General features: G+C 35.4%; 1 protein-coding gene across 1 annotated transcript in view; it reads left to right on the top strand.

The window, feature by feature from the left end:
* The window catches only part of RARS2 (arginyl-tRNA synthetase 2, mitochondrial), a 75949-nt gene that overhangs the window by 15836 nt on the left and 38553 nt on the right, over nucleotides 1-21560 (top strand). Inside the window, exons 3-6 of the mRNA XM_012638225.1 lie at nucleotides 2464-2566; nucleotides 3934-4017; nucleotides 13632-13729; nucleotides 19339-19394. Of these exons, the coding sequence (XP_012493679.1) occupies nucleotides 2464-2566; nucleotides 3934-4017; nucleotides 13632-13729; nucleotides 19339-19394 (341 nt within the window). The remainder of the gene's footprint in view (nucleotides 1-2463; nucleotides 2567-3933; nucleotides 4018-13631; nucleotides 13730-19338; nucleotides 19395-21560) is intronic.

The raw sequence follows: 21560 nt of genomic DNA, 5'->3' as shown, positions 1-21560 counted from the left end.
AAACAGAATAATGTAAGATTTTTGAACCCTTTTCCGTTGACATTCTTTTTTCATAAATATCACTTTTAACAATGTAATATTCTAACATTCACCTATTGATGAACATTTACATTGTTTTAGTTCTGACTTGATACATAATTCAAATGTGAGTATCATCTCTTTAAATAAACAAAGCAAAAGTTCCTCGTGGGTGTATAATTAAAAGCTCCCAAAAGAGAAAACTACAAAGTAGGTCAAGTCTAGTTTATCTCCCTCACCTCCCTGAAGCATTTTCTTCTCTCTTAGGTCTTTCTTACTGGCAAATTACCCTTTGCATAATTTCAGAATTCACGTTTTAAATATTCTTAGTTTAATAAGTTGGTGTTAATTGCTATTAATAGGCTAAAAGGGGGATTTTTTTTTTTGGTCCTTTTGCCACAGAAGTAATTGGCAATATTTGTGATTTCATTGAGATAATACAGTTTTTAAATTGGATATTTATTATTCATTATAGATGCCTTGTACTATTCATAATTTTAAAAAAAACTACAGAAAACCATGTGACTTCTTTGTGTTTCTGGGATATTTGAGAGCCATGCTATGGGTTTGTGGTCATATTAAAGCTTTTATAAAGTATCTTAGCTATGCATCAAAAAATCATGATCTAATTTTTGTTCGAATCTGTATCATTTTAATTAATATTGCTATTAGGGCACTTATTGTTTTTGCTCTTATTATTTTTTATTTTCTTTGGTTTTTAAAAATCTTTGTGTGTTTCTTAGTCCTGTCCTACTTTGTATATTATTCCCATTTTATTAAACTAATTTCTTCAGTTTCCCTCATTATTTATTGGCACAAATACTTGACTACACCTGTCAGAATCCTTTGTTAAACCTCATATGAGTTTACACAATTAAAATTAATTTTCAGAAAATTGAATTGTCACGTACTTATTAAAGAATAGTTTTAGAAAAGAAACAAAGGAAACAGTTTGCCAACCAAGTTAGTATATAAAGAAGTACAGAAAAAATAATTCCCTAGGGGTCAATACTGGTATTATTTAACATTTTTGTTTAACACCAGAACTAGGATTAATATTATTTATAACAGGACTTTATTTTTTAACAACACTAGGAAGTAGGTGCCATTATCATCACCATATTACTGAGGTACAGCAAGGTTAAGCAACATACCCCAAATCATGTAGACACTGATTGGCAGGTGAACTTGTGTCTGTGCTTCTGGTTTGACCGTCAGTACATGAGTTTAGGTTGATAAGTGTAATTCACACAAGGCTGCTGGATAATGGATTAAGGCTTGGGAAAATTCTTAATGGTCATTATAGGCTAGGTTTTTTAACATCATGTGATGTTAACCAGAAGTCACACAGGAATTTTTAGACATTTTCCTGAATTTTATGAGTGATATGAAGGAAGTCACTTGTGCCCCCTCCAAAATATGCCTTTTTATGCCAGCGACAGATGGGCTGAGCAGGTAGTGTTTCCACCTACTCACTCCACCCATAATCTTATTCCCTAGTTCCTTATTAAAACATCAGAAGATGTTAGTGGGGGTCAGTTATATAGATGTTTGTATGTAGATTAAAAAAATTCTTTTACACCTTGAACTATTTCAAACCTACAGAAAAATTCATAGAGAATAATGTAGTGAACACTCTCATGATCACTTTCTAAATTGCCAAGTCTTTTTTCCAAATTTACTTTGTCTTTTTTTTTTTGGCAGGGGAGAGAGGGGCTTTTAATTTTTCTTTTTAGAAATAAGACATAACAAATACTGTTGAAGTTACTGATACATGCTTCTTTATTCCATTCCATACCTTCCTTCCTCAAAGCTAACTGATTTTGTGAAACAAATGATTTATTTTCACTAACTGGTTGTTTTGTGTTTCTGTTTTTGCTTTGTTTCTTCACCAACCCAATGAAAAGGACAAGTGGCAATGTCTATCTCTTTAATGAATTACAGAGTGTTAAGAGTGAAACTCAAATTACAACATTTTAAAAATATGTCATTTGGAGGTCAGTCGGGGAGTGGGGGGGGGGGCGGCTTGAATTAGAAGCAAGCATTTGGAGTAGTAAAGGAAGCATTGTAGAGGAGACCTGGGCTTTTTTCTGAGTCTGCTTATTAGTTGCAGTCAGATTTTGGAGGAGATATTTAACTTGCCAGACGTCAGTTTTATGTAAACTAAGGTGGCTCTTCTGCCTATTTCACAGAGATATCATAAAGCTACAATTAGATAATAGAAGAGCAAGGATTTTATAAGATGATAAGAGAAAGTTCTAAATAAATACAAGGTGATTTCTAATTTCCTTGATTTTAACTTTGAAAGCATGTAGAACCATAACACCTTCTTCCGATAAAAATTATGTTGATGTGGAGAACCAACCCATAGTGATTAGTCTTTGTTATACTAGTTTTGCTTTTAAGGTAACAACAGCTCTTTCCCATTTCAATGTCTGTCTTTAGAGAAGTAGCTGATTTTCAGCTTTCTGTGGATTCTTTATTGGAAAACAACAGTGACCATTTGAGACCGGATACTCAAGTTCAAGCCAAGAAACTGGCGGAGAAGGTAACTTAGCACTATTATCTCTTTTTGACATTATAATAAACTTAATATTTTAAAGTAGAAAATAACCTGTGGCAATCTCAGCCATAATAATGAATTTAATAGTGTTTCTTCGTTCAAGGCATTTTGGATAATATAATTTAAATTCATTTTAGCCATGTACTATAAGGTTACAATTTTTCAAATTAGTTATAAAGCGTTTCTCTTGAGCTGACATTGTTCAATTTTTTGATTAACTACTTACAGGAGTACTGAAGTGTTAATTAAATTTACAGATTAATGCTGGATGGACTTTTGAATTTAGGAGAACAAACTTGATAAATTAGAGCAGTGAGTTGCAATTTTTAAAATGAGTTTTTGAGAAGATGAACATTAAAATTTGAGAAGAAATGATTAGGTGTAAATAGAATCATGATTACAGAAAAGAGGCAGTTAGATGATTTAATAAGCCTCTTTCATTTCTAAGTACTATGATGGGTTTGATATCTAAAAGAGGAATTGAAAGGATTGTAAAGAATGACTAAATCTAAATTGTTACTGTAATACCCTCAGAAAAGGCAGATGTTGGAGAAGGATTTTTTTTTTAGATAGGGTTATTAACATGTAACACAGAGGAGGTATCTGGGAACTCTGAAGTATTGGAACAATGAAAGTCACTGTCATAGAAAAAGATGTTTAATTAAAGAATGAGTATGATAAAGGAGCTTTGGTAGCTGAGTAAATATTTATTTGATGACAAAGTCACTCCAGATTTCTATGAGGAAGTATACAAGGAGTAGAATCAGTCAAATTACAATATTTAGTCCCTTTTTCCTATTTCTTCTAAATTCTTAAAAACAAAGATTTGTGACTGTTCAGTGACAACAGGTATCTGCTGAAGATCCATAGATGTATCAGGGGTTCTGAACATCTAATACATTAAAAAATGAAGGCATGTGCATAGAAGACACACCATTTAAATACATCATATCTGTTGGTGCAGGTGCTTTAGTGTAAGCCCTAACCGAATGTCTTGTTCTGTGGCTCTCGTGAAAGGTGGGTAAGATAAAAAGTGTTGATTATATGTCAGAGTAGATAGAGTGAGGGTAGTGTGATACTGTTTCTTCCCTGTTACATGAAGAATTTGAGGGAAGGGAAAGAAGAGAGAGATTCTGAATACAGAATAGCATGCTAGTCAGGAAAAAAATGAAACGTATTTACCTAAATAGAATGACGGAACTGAAGAGGTTGATTAAGTCCCAGGTCCAGATACAGGGACTGTGAAAGATGATTCACCTGCTGACTTTGTAAGCCAATTTTGTAGTATTAAAACTACGTTATCTCATTAGGCCTATTGTATAACATACCTATTTTATGTGGTATCTTTTCAGCTAAGATGTGATACAGTGGTGAGTGAAATCAGCACTGGTCAAGGGACTGTAAATTTCAAAATAAACAGAGAACTATTAACAAAGGTAAGAATGGGTTATTATCCAGCCATTGTGCTTTCACTCTTTGCTCTAGCCATGGTCTAGCCTTCAATATTTAAATTTATTTTGCCTCTTCTTGCCTCAAAACCTTTATATATGCTAATCTTCCTGCCTAGAGTGCCATCCCAAGTTAAGACCTACTTATCCTTCAGATCTTGATATTTCCCGGCAGTACCTTTTTGACTCGTTCATTTAATATGCTCTCATAGCACTGTACGGGCATGCACCACATAACCATGTTTCAGTCAACAATGGACCGAATATATGACCATGGTCCCATAAGATCATAACACCCTATTTTTACTACACCTTTTCTAGTTATATTTAGATACACAAATATTTACCATTGTGTTATAGTTGCCTACAGTGTTCAGTACAATAATATGCTATACAGGTTTGTAGCCTAGAAGGAATAGGCTATACCAGATAGCCTAGGTGTGTAGTAGGCTATATCATCTAGGTTTGTATTAATATAAATACCCTCTATGATGTTTGCACAATGACAAAATTGCCTAAGGATACATTTCTTGGAATGAGTCCCCATCATAAGTGACACATAACTATGTGTCTGTCCTTTGCAGAACCTGTCAGTCACTATTTTACATTCCTTTATTTGATCAATACTTCTTGCCCTTTAAACTCTCCTTTCCATTAGGGCTTATAGCATCTGTTCTTCTCACTATTGGATTTCCAGTTCCTAGCACAATGCCTGGCATGTAGTGGGTGCGAGATAACTATTTGTTGAATGAATAAACGGAATCTATATTGAATGTAAGAAAGGTACTGCTGGTTTCTATTCTTTAGTGGCCTAAAATATGTTGGAAGCATAAGATTCATACAAAAGAAACCATGGAACAGCTTCTTCTTTTAATAAAACAATAAATGTTAAAACAAAGGTGGTTGATATGATAAGCATAAGAAAGTTTAGAAATGGAGAAATCAGGAAGGCCTGGAGAGGTTGAAGAAATCTCATAGCGGTGTTGGGTCTGACTCAGATGAGACATTGGAGGACAGATAATCCTGGAGAGGAAGTGGTATCAAATCTTTCATTGAGAATTTCATCTCAATTGAATTTTAAAATTTAACATAATACATACGTTGGCCTATTATTTTTAAAAAGAAATACACCCCAGTGTTGGATTGGTCAGGCTTAGTAAATGTTGTAGTCTTGAATTGAAAATAACCATAAACCAAAATTCCTAATAACATGGTCTCTTACCAAGATTATATAGTTCACAGGCTTTTGCCAATACATCCTGTGATTATTCTGAAGGAGAGTTAATATTTCATGCTTGTCTCTAGATTTTTGACCTTTATTCTTTTATCTTTTTTTTTTTAGTAAATTAGTTAGCCAAAATCAGCCACACAAATAAGACAGACATTTGTTTTGAGCTTGTTAAAAATTATCTACAACCTGCTGGATTCTTGATAACATTTCATGTCGACTTAGCAAACCAGTGAGTTAAATTGGTAAAATTTGTTTTCCTCTCAGTTTCACCCCATCAATGTTTTCTTTATTCATTTTATTTATTAATAACCATTTAAAAATTTCTACCTTCCCTGGGGAGTCCTTTGACTTTCCCCTCTATCTTTCACCATTCTCTTGTTAGTTACCCTGTTTTTATCAGCATCTGTAAGGCCCATGTTGGGAAGTTGAGACTGCAAATGTGAGCAGGCTTCTGGAACTATTGTTAGATTCTGCAGAAGTAACATCACATGGGATGCCCCTGCAAAAGGGATCCGCTTGGCCACAGCATTTATCATGACGTGGAGAATGGGCATATTCAGTGGTGACTATCCCATTCATCATAAAGCCAGCCCCATGTGGCTTATGTACAAAACATATTAACTGCTTCATCTGAAGTGTTCCATTTGGCATTTTTTGGGTAGAGTCAGACAGTCCCGCTTCTCTGAGTAAACAGAACTTACAGTGGCTTTTATCTAGACCACCAGGCTGGCAATTCTCAGGAATAATCTCCTATGTGTCTGGATCATATATGGCCATCTGTGATTGGTCAGTAGTGAACTATGGGTCCTGTATCAACCCAAACATGCTCTTCCATTCTGCAGCTTTTAATACCAAAGATACTGCCCCTAAATTGGTTACTCTTATAATCTATTTTAGTGAAGGTTTCCTAGGAAGCTGATGACACTGAACCACAAAATAGAATGATTCCTTCACACTATACCTTCTGGTTTCAATAGTTACTTGGTTTTTCCATTCCCCACATTGACTACCTTCTTGATAACCATAGATCTCAGAGGTACTTTCTGTTGTCCCTGCATAACTTCTTCCCTAGGGGACGGCTTTGAGGTTTGTGGCCTAAGCTCAGACTGACTGGAATCTGAGCTTGGAGTAGCATCAAGGTCAGACCCAGCACTTTCACTTAATTTCATGTTAGCTATTATAGATAACAATAATCCAGGAATTGAATATTTCACCTTTTTCTTATTAGTTTGTATTTCCTTATATATCCAGTCAACCAACTCACTGGGAGTTGGATCCACCTCTAAATTCCACTGATAACTTTTACCTTTAGCAAGTGAATGCAGCATGCCTGTGACTCCATTACCATACGTGACCACCAGGAATCAGAGGTTCCTCATGCTCCACCTCTTTATCCATTCTCCTCCCAAACCACATTTCCATGTGCCAGGGCCATTCTAGTAAATCCCACTCCTCTGACACCAATTGTTTCAGAACAAACTCGAACCATTGTTCCTCTGTTCTCACACCATAACAATCATCAATACAGAAGATAACTTCTGTGACCAAATGTGAGGATAGGGGGTTTCTCCCTACCACCAAGCAAGCAAGCAATTCTGCAGTGGATACCAACTGGATGTCCTGCAATTAAATTCTGATGCTGTCTCCAGGTAGATAGCATCAGATCCCCTAGATTAAGGGCTCAGTCCCCAAGACTGTCCCACCCTCCATCCGACACTAGTCACAAGTCCGGACCTCTGGAACTTCTGACCTACCAGCTTCCAGTTGGGGTTTGCACAACCCCCTCTTTGGGTTCAATTAATTTGCTGTAGCAGCTCACAGAACTCAGGGAAAGACATTTGCCGGTTTATTATAAGGGATACAGATGAAGAAATGCACAGGGGAAGGTATATGAGAAGGGACACGGAGCTTCCATGCCCTCCCTGGGCGTGGCACCCTCTAGGAACCTCCACGTGTTCTGCTATCTGGAAGCTCCTAATTTACTATTTTTAAATAAGTGATTCTTTCAGTTTTCTCAGTTTTTATGGAAGTAGAAATGCAACTCACCAATGTATCCTCTGCACTTTAAGCTACATGATACACAGTGATATTTTCCTTCTGTTTTCCCTGAGATAGGAAAATGTACTGTAGTAGATAGAGTTTTTGTCTTTACAGCCAGCCTAGCTAAAAGAGATGTACTTTATTTCAAAGTAAGCACATATTTACTTAATAATTTAAAATTTCAATGGCTGTGAGTTTTCATGCTTTATTACAGTTAACTACAGAATGTTCTCTCACTTAAGGATGCCCACTAGCTCGCTTATTAAAAAATATTCCCAAATCTTTTTCAATTAACAATGAAGCAACAAGAGTCAGGGCTTTGAAGTCAAGCTACTCTTTCTCACATGGAAATTCTCCGTTTATTGCAACCTTGAAGATCTGAATCTTAGTGTGATTTTCATTAAAGGAGCAAGGAGATTGCTCACAGTAGCCCAGTAGCTCAGTGTCACAGTAAAGATAGAGCTTAGTGCAGTGAACACCCATATCCTGGAAAGGAGTACCAAATGCGCTTGTTCTATGTTTTGTAATTCTAATAATAATTCTTGTTTGCTCAAAACCTAATTTCTTCTATGTTTGGCTTATAGCATCTGTTTTCTCACTATTGCATCTCCAGTTTTACAGTTTTAACTGTAGTACAATTAACTTTTTTTATATGTAAGTAGAAGAAGTATACTCTCAAATAACGATAAAAAGTATAGTATAGCATAACATAAACCACAAACACATTTATTATCAAGTATTATGTACTGTACATAATTGTATGTGCTATACTTTAATATGACTGGCAGTACTGTAGCTTTGTTTACACCATTATTTTCAGGTCACCAACAGTGATTATTTGCATGTCTAATGAATTTTTCATATCACATCAAGAAAAAAATTAAGCCCTTCTTAGGACTGACAACAAATTAATCTCTGCTTGAGAAATAACCATAATGGCATTGTGAAGAACTGTCACTTTGGTACCAAACTTCCACCTGTCAGTAGCTTGCAGATGACCTTCAAGAAAAACTGTAACTTCAAATAATAATTAAGAGGGGAAAAAAGAAAGTATAATTTTAACCAAATAGGAAAAATGCAAACAAAACTCTATTTTCTTAGATGTGTCTTAAAAATACTCAGTGAATAACATCATTTTATTTTGCACACGTTTTTTTATTTGCTAAATTCAACTTTGCATGCTCTACCAAAAGTTTTTAAAAAGGGAGAGAAAGACTAATTTAAATGGCTCCAGTTCTGTTCCTGTTATTTCACTAATGGAGTTTGTGCCCTTAGGCAGTGGGTGCATTCAAATCACATATGGTTTCCATAAGCACATGGAAAGAATAAATGGTTTTAAGCACTTTTCAGCTGCTGACCAAACAATTGACTAGGCAAATAAGTATTGAGTGATAGCTTCCTTAGAAGTCCTGATTAGAGCCATATAGAAATAATCAACAGAGTTAGTTGAAATGACAAAAATCATCCACAGAAAAAGATGATGATGATAGACAAAGTACCAGCCAATTAATTTGAATATTCATTAATTTGCTAAGGTGCTCTAAAAATTGAAACCTTTGAAAGATTTCACTTCTGATTAAAAGCCCTTTATGTACCAATATTTCCATTACTGAGTATATCTTACATTTAAGCATGCATATTGATAAACAGATAGACCTCTACCTTATTCACCTATTGGAATATCAGGGAACTTTAGTAGCTCACTGACATTCTTTAGTAAAAAGGCTTTCATCTGTGTGCCCACTAATTTAATAAATCTCCTTATTACTTACCAGGAACTATATTACTGAAATCTAAAGATAAAATGGTTTGGATCCTGGCCTCAGGAGCTTATGATCTAAAAGGAAAGCATAAAAAAAATCATACATGTAACTTGATGGACACAATAATGCAATGAATATTATTGAATATGTGAAGGCGTGTATAAAATGTAATCCCAGTGTAAAGAAAGGTTTTCCTTGAGCAGAAAAGACAGCCTTGAATTGGAATGAAGATGAAGAATATACCTGAAAGATACAAGGGCATGTGTTTCTAAGCAGAGAGAACAGCTTGGGCCAGAGTACAGTCAGGCAAGAATGTGGCATTGTCTGAAAATTAGCAAATGATTGAGGATGGTTTGCCCATAGGATGGCTTGGGAGGATAAGGAATTAGTGTGAAAGGCCTTGTATTTTCTGCATAAGAGTGTCAGCTTTTTCCTATAAGTTATTATTTTCCATGTTATGTATAACACAGGCAGCACATGCGATGATTTTTGTTAGTACATCAATGAAATGTATTTCATTTTAATAGTTGCAAAAAAAAAACTAGCGCTTCTAACTTGTGATTTTTATGGATATTACAATGTGCCTTTCAACAAAAAAAATTTCATTAAAGTTTTAAAAAGTGGTATGCATGTAAAGTAAAAATCAGATCTGAAATTGGTAAAATCTTTTAACTGGTAGGAATCATTGAAGGGTTTGAATAAAAACAGATTTAATTAAATGTGTGTTATATAAAAAGGTAGGTGGTATTGTTTTGTTGTGTGGTCATGCATTGCTTAACAATGGGGGTACATTCTGAGAAGTGTGACAGTAGGTGGTTTTGTTGTACAAACATCATAATGTGTATTTAAACAAATGTAGGTGGTATAGCCTACTACGTATCTAGGCTATATGGTATAGCATAGCCTATTGCTCCTAGGCTACAAACCTGTACAGCATGTTACCGTATCGAATACTGTAGGCAATTGTAACACAATGGTAAGTATTTGTGTATTTCAACATATCTAAACATAGAAAAGGAACAGTAAAAATATGGTATAAAAGATAAAAAATGATACACCTGTATAGTGTACTCACCAGTGGAGGTTACAGAACTGGAAGTTGCTCTGGGTGAGTCAGTAAGTGGTAGGTGAATGTGAAGGCCTAGGACGTTACTGTACACTTAGGCTACACTAAATTTATAAAAATATTTTTCTTGAATAAGTTAACCTTAGCTTACTGTAAGTTTTTTTTATAAACTTTTTTAGTTTTTTAAGTTTTTGACTCTTTTGTAATAGCACTTACCTTAAAACACAAGCACGTGTACAGCTATACAAAAATGTTTTCTTTCTTTATATCTTTATAAAATTTTATCTATTCTTAAAATTTTTTTCTTTTTCAACATTTTTGTTAAAAACTAAGACAGAAACACACACATTACCCAAGGCCTACATAGGATGAGGACCATGATTATCACGATCTTCCACCTCTACATCTCATCCCACTGGAAAATCTTCAGGGCCAGTAACACATATGGAGTTGTCATCTCCTTTAATAACAATGCCTTCTTCTGGAATACCTCCTGAAGGTCCTGAGTCTGTTTTACAGTTAACTGTTTTTTTTTAATAAGTAGAAAGAATATGCTCTAATGATAAAAAAGTATAGTGTGGTAAATATATAAACCAGTAAGTCATTTATTATCATTATCAAGAATTATGTACTATACATAATGGTGTGTGCTATATACTTTTATATGACTGGCAACCCAGTATGTTTATAGCAGCATTACCACAAATACATGAGTAATGCATTAAGCTACTGTGGTGTGATGGCTGTGATGTCACTAGGTGATAGGAATTTTTCAGCTCCCTTATAATCTTATGGGACCACCATCATATACATGATCTGTCATTGACCCAAAACAATGTTATTTGGCGTATAACTGTAGTAGTTGTTTTTGTAGTGGTGTAGTTGACAGACAAGGGTCTAAACTAGGGCAGAGGGAATAATATATTTAGGAGATAGCATATGCAGGGCTTGTAGATTAATAAATGGTTGATTATGGAGGTCAAAGGAGAAGGGTAAATGTTACGAACTCCTAGGTTTCTGAGTTGATTAGCTGGGTAAATAGGAGTGAAGTTCATGGAAATGGACAGTGTAAAAGGAAGAGCAAGTATATTGCATTTAAAGTGCCTGAGAGACATGTCCAATCCTGACTTTGGTATGTATCAATCTGCAGCACAAAAGAGATTGTTAAGTAAGTAGTAGTCAAAGTCTTAGGAGAATGATTTAAATCACCTAGAAGTGTAAAGTAAGAAGCTAGAAGCAAGAATGGAGCACAGAGTGCAGATGAAGGGCAGATGGTGGAAGAAGAGCCTACAAAGGAAAGTGAGAAGCAAAAGTCAGGAGAGATTGGTATCTTTACAACCAAGGAAGGAGGACAGTAGCAAGGAGAAGGGAATAGTCACCACTAAGGTGATGTTCGAAAAGTGGTTACCCCTGGAGAAGGAGGGAAGAGACCGGGATAAGGACTTAAGGACAGATGATCAAAAGGGACTGTAGACTTTAGCCTTTTCCTAAATGTTTAATTTTTTTATTTTATAAAAAAATGGATTTATAAAGGTAATATATTACAATTTAAGCATTCAATTGAATATTGATTCTGAGAACAGTTTTGGTGAAGTGGTAGAGAAAGAAGCTAGGTAGCAGGTGGGTCAAATTGTCAATGGACATTTTAGAAATGGAGTATATAAGATAGTTTTTATTAAAGTTGGGTTTTTTTGTTTGTGCCAAAGAAGTCAGTGGAGGGGAGTCATTTGTTAAAGAGAATTCTAACTTACTGCTGTTAACTTTTGTGGAGTCTACCATTCTATGTAAAAAGAGACAGGAAGTGAAAAAGATTTGTAGACTTTCAATTTATAATAATCTGAATATGGGCCGGGCGGGTGGCTCACGCCTGTAATCCTAGCTCTCTGGGAGGCCGAGGCGGGTGGATTGTTTGAGCTCAGGAGTTCGAAACCAGCCTGAGCAAGAGCGAGACCCCGTCTCTACCAAAAATAGAAAGAAATTAATTGGAAATATATAGCTAAAAATATATAGAAAAAATTAGCTGGGCACGGTCGCGCGTGCCTGTAGTCCCAGCTACTCGGGAGGCTGAGGCAGAAGGATTGCTTGAGCCCAGAAGTTTGAGGTTGCTGTGAGCTAAGATGACACCATGGCACTCTAGCCCGGGCAACACAGTGAGACTTTGTCTCAAAAAAAAAAAAATAATCTGAATATGGATTCCTTATCATTAAAGTTTACCCTTCCAATTGCAGTCTTCTTGTCATACATATTCTTAGAGTAATAACATTTGTTGGACCCCTTTCTTATATGTGACAGACACTATTCTATTTAATGTCTATATATCGTATTAATCCTTTCTCTCTGTTTCCTACTGCACAGTATGAGTGAAGAGAAAATTATTTTCTGTTTCCCTGTGCAGATACATACTGTTTCTCAACCTTATTTTTGGCATCCATCAAATGGAAAATGTCACCCATCTTTAAGATTATGAAGCTTAAAGAGAACATATACCACAGAAGCACCTAGTCTTGGACCTTGTACTCTAGATGCTTCTTAAATGTTGATTGTTATGCCTGATGCTACCTTCCCTGACTGTTCATGTAGTGACCATCTTAACCGACTCTTTGATAATAAAGTTCTTCGCATAATAAACCACATTTTTAGGACTTAAGGTGCAGTTTGAAAGCAAAACCAATATAAAAGTAAATAAAAGTTTATCACAGTAGTTTCAAAACCCAACACTTTTTTTAAAAAAAAATGCATTATTACCATTAATGAAAAATAAAGTATGAATTTTTTGAAATATAAAATAGTTTTACGTAATAACTAAAAAGTAACTTGGAATATGTTTTGAAAGTTTCTCAGAGATTTGTTTTTTACTTGTGTAGCCAATAGGCACTTAATTATATGTTTTTATTTTATTTCCTACCATTATTTGTGGTCTTTAGTATCACAGAAGCAGCAACAGCAGCATGGAGTAGTTAATACATTAGCTGTGGAGTGGGAAAAGCTTTTGCTACATGATTTAATAGCAGTATGATTTTGGTAAAGTTATTTCTCTGTGCATGCCTTTCCTTGTTTGTAAAAATAGTACTTATATCTAAGGCTGTTGTGAGGATTAAACGAGCTACTGCACATAAAATGCTTAGTGCCTGGCACACAGTATGCCCTCAATAAATGTTCGATGCAACAAAGTAAAAATGGATTTTGTTGTTAATATTTGCTGTGGGACTTTTGGCAGTTACTTAACCTCATCAAGCTTTAGTTTCCTTATCTGTAACATATCCGCATGAATGGTTACTGTTAAAATGAAAAGAAGGGCACAGAGCCCCTGTAATTGTTAACTCATGTTATCACTACTCCAACTAGCATTAGCAACAAAGGAGGTGGTCCTGCTGACAATGCTATAAAATTCTCAGTTCCATAAATTAGAATGAACAAATTAACAACATTTAATTCCTAGTAACAAAGTAATAACATTGCAGGTTTTTTCCTATCATTAAATTGCCCTTCTTTTATTTTTTAGACAGTGCTACAACAAGTAATTGAAGATGGCTCAAAATATGGGTTGAAAAGCGAACTATTCTCTAGTCATCCCCAGAAGAAGATTGTGGTTGAATTCAGGTGAGTACTTACCCATTTTATGTGTTGATTAATCAATCTGACTGGGCAGGTCACTGTTTTACCATCATCACTTGGGTTCTTACTAAATTATAGGTAGAAAAATTGAAAACCAGTGAGATGATATTATTTTTTGTATCACATAAAACCATGAATAATATGAGTAAAAATAGATTTTTGGACCTCCAATCCAAATAATATCTAAAGATTATTATGTTTTCTTTTACTTTTTATTATTTAACAATTACTTTTTTGGAAGAACTGGTTACTCACTTTAATATCTTAAGGCAGGGGTAAATGGTTATCATACAAAGAATTTTAAAGAAATTTGATTACCAGAGAACAAAGTCTTGTAGTACTTGTAACATATATATTTTTTAATTATGAGAAAAATAGCTTGAAGTTTTAATATGCTTCTAAATAGGCTTTATATATTAGTATAACTTTCAAATATGCTATCAGTCTAATATTTGGACTGTTTAGAAGTAACCAAAGAAGAAAATGGAACACTAAGATCTAAAACTTTCATTGTACAACTGACAGGTCGACAGCTCAAGAAAATTATCAGAGATACTGTGTTTGTCTTCCTAAAAGCTGAAGAAGAGTCTTGAACTGTTCTTCCGCTTAGAAAGGAGGAACTTGCTAGAGCCTTTTGTCTTCTTAAATATTTCTGTGGAAGATTTTTAAAAAGTGGTATGGGAAATATTATTTCATTTTTACTAACTAATTATTGCAATTTATGATCACATTTAAACTTAATTATGAATAGCTCCTGCATGATCAGAGAAAGAGTGGGTTTTATGGTTCTGCATTTGTACTGTCTCTGCCACTTATGTTCTTAGAAAAAGCCACCCTCTAAGACTCAAAGTCATCGGTTTAGGATAAGGACTGATTGCTAAGTAAGCTTCTACTCCTATGGAGCAGACAGATATTATGATGACTTTTATATTGTCAGTATACCACAATCATATTTAAAATTGAGTTTAAACATTTATTGTATCACAAACAGGAGAGGGACTTCATACAGTCATCCTCATACCAGAGAGGAACTACAGTAAGGTCATCCCTCAAAGAAAGTTGCCTGTCATTTCGGTTATCTCTCAAATAAGAAACTGCAAAGCTTAACTGCAAAGGGATTGGTAAACTTCAGCCCATGGGCAAAATCCAGCCTGCTACCTGTTTTTGTAAATAAAGTTTTATTGGAACACAACCATGCACATTTGTTTATGTTATCAATTAATATGTTGGCTCTTTTCAAATTGCAATGACCGTTAAACAGAGTAGAGTTGAATTGAACTGAGTAGTTGAGACAGAGACCAGATCACCCAAAAGCCTATTAAAATATTTACTATCTGGCTCCTTAAGAAAAAATTTGCCAGTTCCTGATTAGTGTCTTAAAGCAGCCACCATTTTAATACTGATGACTTCATGGGTTAGGAAAGGGGAGAGGAATGTTTAAGCTCAATGGTTCTTCTACTTGCCTGAGGTCACTTATGTTATCTAGAGACTTTACTGGGGCTAGAAATACAAGGTGGCTCATTTACTTCTCTGGCTAGGTATATTTCTCTCTCTCTCCACATTATCTCTCCAACAGGGCAGCCAGACTTCTTTACAAAGGTGCTCAGGCCTCCAGGGTAGCGAAAGCATCTAGTGTTGGAATAGGCAGAGCATCACTTCTGTCACATTCTGTTGATCAAAACAAGTCACAAGACCCCACCCCAGATTCAAGAGAAATAAAATAGAGTACATCTCTTAATGGCGTGAGCGACAAAGAATTTGTGGCCATCTTTGTTTTCTCTCACATCTTTAAATTGATGGACGTATTGATAATGTGCCAAGGTAGATGGGTGTCCATCATGGACTTGGACTCACTTGGTAGGTGATGTAAGACTTGAAGCTAACTACTGTTGCCTTTCTCTTCTGCAAACTCAGCCTTTCTTCTTTTTTTTTTTTTTTAAGGGACAGTCTTGCTCTGTCACCCAGGCTAGAGTGGTGTAGTGGCACAATCACAGCTCACTGCAGCCTCAAATGCCTGGGCTCAAGCGATCCTCCCACCTCAGTGTCCCAAGTAGCTAGGATTATAGGCGCATGCCACTGTGCTCTGCTAATTTTTAAAAATTTTTCTGTAGAGATGGGGTCTCGCCATATTGCCCAGGCTGGTCTTGAACTCCTGGGCTCTAGCAATCTTCCCACCTTGGCCTCCCAAAGTGCTGGGATTACAGGTGTCAACCACTGCACCCAACCAGCCTTTACTCTTCTGTACAGATCAAATCTGCAGCAGCACAGTGAGCAGTGGTAGCCTTTCCTTTTCTTTCCTTAGCGTGATCTTCCATACCTTTTGCTTCTCACAGATGTGAGGTGCTCTTCTCACAAAACAGATTGGAGACCTCTGACTGGTTACATGGGAATCTGGGAGGTCAGGGTAGCAGTTCTGACTGTTAGTAACTGATTTGGTGATCTGGGATGGGACAGTTTATTTCTCTGGTCTCTTCTTCGCTGAAAAATAAGAGTAATAGTACCTGTCCCTTCTTAACAAGATTGAGAAAATTATGTGAAATAATGTAACAAAAGACCCAGAAAAGTAACCAAATTGTAATTTATAGTGGCTACTTGGTTGCCAAAGGGATTGAATTTGTGTTTTCCATTTCATTATATTTCCTTCTCAGTAAAAATATGATGCCAGAGAATGGCAAATTGATGATTTCAAGGGCCATTTTGTCAAAGCTTTAAAGACCTAGGTAGATTCAATTCTGATTCTAGCAGAAAAATACAAAGCTCTGTGAAAGTTGTGGGGTTTTTTTAAACAGATTTTATAAATACCTAGTTTTTTAAAATTCAGAGCTTACAAAGGTGTATTCAGTGAAAAGGAAATCTCTTCCCCCTCCTACTTTCTCAGTTCTGTCCTGTGGACATCCACCATCAGTGTCTTATTTGCCCTCCTAGAGATAGTCTATGCATTTGTAAACAGACTGCATACCTTTTACATTGTTCTACTTCTTGCTTTTTTTTTTTTTTTTTTAAACAATGTATCTTATGTTCCTTTAATATCAATATATCCAGGGCTGGCTTTTATTGTTCCATAGTATTCTGTTGTCTAGAGATTCTTTTCCGCCCAACCCTCTTTAAATTAGCTTTATTGAGGTATAATTACATATAATACAATACAATTCACCATATTTAAACATATAGTTTGAGTTTTGGCAAAGGGGTACAGGTTGTGTAACCAGCACAATTGTGGTATAAAACTGTTTTTCTGATTTTTTTTAATTGATTCTTGCTTTAATCTATATTATTTCCTTTTATTCTGCTTTCTTTGGATTTAGTTTCCTCCACTTTTTCTGGTTTCTTAAAGGAGAGGCTTAGATTATTGATTTGATCCTTTTTCCTTTCTCTCGTAAACATCACATTACAGATTTTTCTGCTTTAGCTACATCTCACAAATTTACTAGTAGGCAGTAACATGGTGCAGTGCTAGGACTGCCCTTGTTTGCTCTCATTCTCTCAGATTATAGTCCTTCACTGCCTGTTGTCTAGTTTCATATTTCTTTTCTGGTTTTCTGATTGTTTAAAGGCAAAAGGGGAAATCTAATCCTTGTTATTCTCTTTTGGCTAGAAATGGAAGATTCTTTATTTTTTTAAGCCTGTAGAAGGACATTTACTTTCTTTCTTAAATAATAATTAAAGGAACATCTGTGTAGTTCCATAATTTCATAATTGTGTGCACATATCCATAGGATCAAGTTTTTAAATTGTAATACTCTTTAAAAGGGTATATATAACAAGGCTTCAGAGACAGACCAAACTTTAAGCTCTAATTTTACCACTTGTTAGCTATTTTAAAGTTAATTTATCTTTTTTAATAATGAAAAACTTATGAACTTTTCAAACATATACAACACAGAGAGAGAACAGTATTAATTCGTCCCCATATGCTGATCACTCAGACTTGAGTCATCAAGATACTGCCCCATGTACTTTATCATCTCTCTTCATTGTTGTCTTACTTCCCTCATCTGTAAAATAAGAGATGAGAGTACCTTACCTCACAGCTCTTATGAGTATTAAATGAGTTAATGCATGTGAAGTGCATAAAACTGTGCCTGTCACTGTAGTTAAATGATTGATTACAACTTCTTGAGCACACACAATTGTGCTAAATGTGGTGATTGAGAATTTGGAGTGGTGAATCAGATTTCTCTTTATTCTGGGAGGTTTTATGCATAAATATTTTTACATTTTTCAGTTTTAATTTCTGATAAAGTAAATATTTGAAGATATTACCCATATGAAAAAAATTTCTTTGGAGTTCTCAATTTATAAGAAGATAAAGAGTTTGAGAATTGGTGCAGTATACTGAATTCCCAATAATGTATTTTTGTAAAAATGATATCTCTGGGTTGTTTGTATACAATGGAATACTACTCAATCATAAGAAACAACAGTGATCTAGCACCTCTTATACTTTCCTGGATTAAACTTAAGCCCATTATCCAAAGTGAGGCACCACAAGATCGGAAGAATGGGCTCCCTTTGTACTCGCCATCAAATTGGTACTAACTGAACAACATTAGGGTGATCACATGGCAGTAATATTCTCCAGGGATTAGGGGGATGGGGGGATAAACCCACAGCTAAAGGACACGGGGAGCATTGTAAGGGGAAAGGGCATGCTTTAACCCTCGCTTGGGTGAGGCAAAGACATAAAGTGTAACCATAATGTTTGTACCCTCATAATACCCTGAAATAAAAAATTAAAAAAAAGGAAACCTATACATCAACTTGGCAGTGTAAAAACCCAGATCGTGGGGCAATGACCAATACAATGAGATCATTCTTGATTCCTGACCCATCACGGCTCGCCTTCTCTTTGATCCTGGCCCATTACTCCTGGACAAGAGCAGAATGAAGATCCCTCGAAAAAGTGGACATTTACATTTCCTCTGAGTTAGGGGAGACTTTAAAAGTAAAACTAGGATCACAGTCATTTTTGGTGGACTCAGAAAGATGGCATTGGTGAAGCCTGAGAGTGTTCAGACTTCGTAGGATCTTCAGTCTGATCCTTTCCTGCTGCCTTGCATCTATCTGAGGGATGTGACAGACCAGACCTGGCCCTCAAGTCTTTTCCCACTTTCCCCATGATTCTTTTGAAATCCTGAAATCTGTCCATAATTTAACTACCTCTGTGTATGGATTTTTCTACATGGAGATATTGGTGAACCACATCAGCACTTGGGGTTGCAGTTAGGCAGGAGCCACATGTCTCTGGGTGGACCTGATGTTTGTCTAAGAATTTTGTGATGCATAAAGAAAAATTTTGTTTTAGGAATGAAAAAAAAAAATGATATCTCTGAGTGTCTTCATCTTTTTCTCAGTCCTTAAATGTATCTGCTTCCTAAGTGCCATTTCCATGTATAGTACTACTTCATGAGTCAGTTTCAGTAAGATGTTATTTTTCTGAGTTCTGATTTATCTTTGCTCTAAATTTCTAATTTTTAACTTATCTTTGCCCTAAATTGCCAAAGGGCCCAACTTCCCAATTATGTCAAGCCTTGTTCATTCTTAGAACTCTTGTTTTTAGAATAAAGAAGTAACTTTTGCAATTTTTTTTACAGTTCACCTAATGTTGCCAAAAAGTTTCATGTTGGACATTTGCGTTCTACCATTATAGGTAAGTGCTTAGTTTTACAGAAAATACTAAACATGCCTTTGGGAAAGTATGTAGTAATGAAGTTTAATGGTTTTAATACTTAAATAACAAAAGGACAAAAAAGAACACAGTTTAAATTGGTATGCTAATGCTAATTAAATATTAGATGAAATGAGAAACGTTCATTTAGAAATAGAAAAATGAAATTCATTTTAAAACCAAAAGATTAACTCAGAAACTGATATGTGTGTTATGATTTTAACTCTCTAAAATATATATGCATATGGAGAACTGAAAGATGTAAAAAAAACAAATTATGTGGGGATGATAGTAACCCTCCAAATTTTTTTTGTTCATATAGTTTATTTTGTTTTAAAAAAGAAACTCAGTCTCGTTCATGTGAGCACTAACTAGAATGTTCAAGACTGGAAGTCAAAACAAGTCTATTTTAATAAAGAGATTACTATATAGTATTTCATAGCTATAATGCTTCAATGTATAATATACTTTTCATTTATGTAAAATGTGACACGCAGCAGCCCAGTTGAAAAACTGAAATTAAAATGATATAATATTAGAACTAGAAGAGACTTCAGAGTTTATCTCAATCTAATGACTTTCTCTTAAGCATGCAAGAGACAAATTTCTACATTGGAAGACATTTAATGCATCCTTGAATACTTTTAATAATTGAGAAATTAGTACTTGCGGCATAGATTGTTATTGAAATGAGGTCAACTCTCATTATTACAAAGTTCTTGAGTGTTTTAAGAGAAAATAACAGGACTTGAAAAACATAAAAGAAATACACTGCATTAAAAAAGCTACATGAGTAAGTCAAAAGTGTAGAAGTGAGTTAATGATAGATAGGATATGATAAAGTTGTTTTGACAGGTAAAGGAAATATTTGGACCAGGAAGAGACATATTTGAGTACTTATTTAATGTCCTACGTGTTTTCATGTATTACCTCTTTTAATTTCACAATAGTCCTGTTTGGTAAGTACTGTTAACTTTGGTTTATAGATGAAGAAATTCAGATACCAGAAGTAACCTTCCCAAAAATCACATAGCCAGTAAGTATTGTGGCCAGGATTTGAAATTAGGCGATCTAATTCCAAAAGCCTAGGTTCAGACATTTAATTGGATTCGTGTGATAACGAGATGCTGGGAAAAAATAGGACTGTGTGGTCTGAGTACCAGCTGACGAAGGTGATTCCTGTTGCTGGGACTTTATAGATTGGGAAAGTCTGGAAGTAGTGAAGCTGGAAAAGAAGATAGCATGGTGATTTAAGTCAGATATGTGTATTGGTGGGTGAGGGTTTATTTGCAGAAAACTAAATCCAGTGTTAGTAAAAGCAGGAAGGGATTTATTACAGGATATTGAGTGGTTTACAAAGTTGTTGGGAGAGCTGAAGAAGCTTTGGATTAAGCTGACATCAGTGACTCCCAAAACTGCACCGTAGAACTTAGTCATCAATAGAGCCTCCTGCCTCTTGCAATCACTTCCATTGCTCTAGAACCATGCTGCCACTGCTACAATCAGGAAACTACCACCATGCCTGCCATGCCTTCTAGATAGAATCCATACAGGCAAAGAGGCAGCCCCATAACCTGTCCTTCAATTTCTTTGGAGGTCATCACAGAACACTAGGACCTCTGTTAGTGATGCCACAAAAAAACAAAGCCTGCACAACTGTGCTTATCATAAAAAAATAAAAGCAACTCCCTTTTCAAATCTTACAAAATATATCTGATTGCCCAAACCTATATGACTTCTGGAATCCTAACTACAAGAAGCTCTGGGAAATGTGCTTTTTAGGTTTCCAGCCTCTTTATAGAGTACAAGGGCACACTAGAAGGAAAGTGGAATAGATGTTGAACATGAAACCAGCCAGCATCAGCAGTACCAGAAAGTGAAGGCCTTAGAAAGGGGAAAGGCTTGTGGAAGCTGGACTTTGGTGATTGAAAGGAGATAGAGTGAGCTATTTAGAAAAAACAAAAACACAACCATGTGGCTTAGGTTTTTAGGGCACAGACAAATTATATATTTATTGTTACTGAGGTTTCTTTATTTTCTGTCCCTGGAATTGACTAGAATAGCAGGTACTCTAACATGTGTTCCCAACTTCCATTAATAATGGTGATGAAAATTGTGAGATTCTTTGGAAGAACTGCCTTAAAAGTA

This window comes from Propithecus coquereli, unplaced genomic scaffold (genome assembly GCF_000956105.1).
Source record: "Propithecus coquereli isolate 6110/MARCELLA unplaced genomic scaffold, Pcoq_1.0 Scaffold127, whole genome shotgun sequence".
NCBI lineage: Eukaryota > Metazoa > Chordata > Mammalia > Primates > Indriidae > Propithecus > Propithecus coquereli.
The sequence above is the reverse complement of the archived record's forward strand: the minus strand, read 5'-3'. Positions and strand labels throughout refer to the sequence as shown.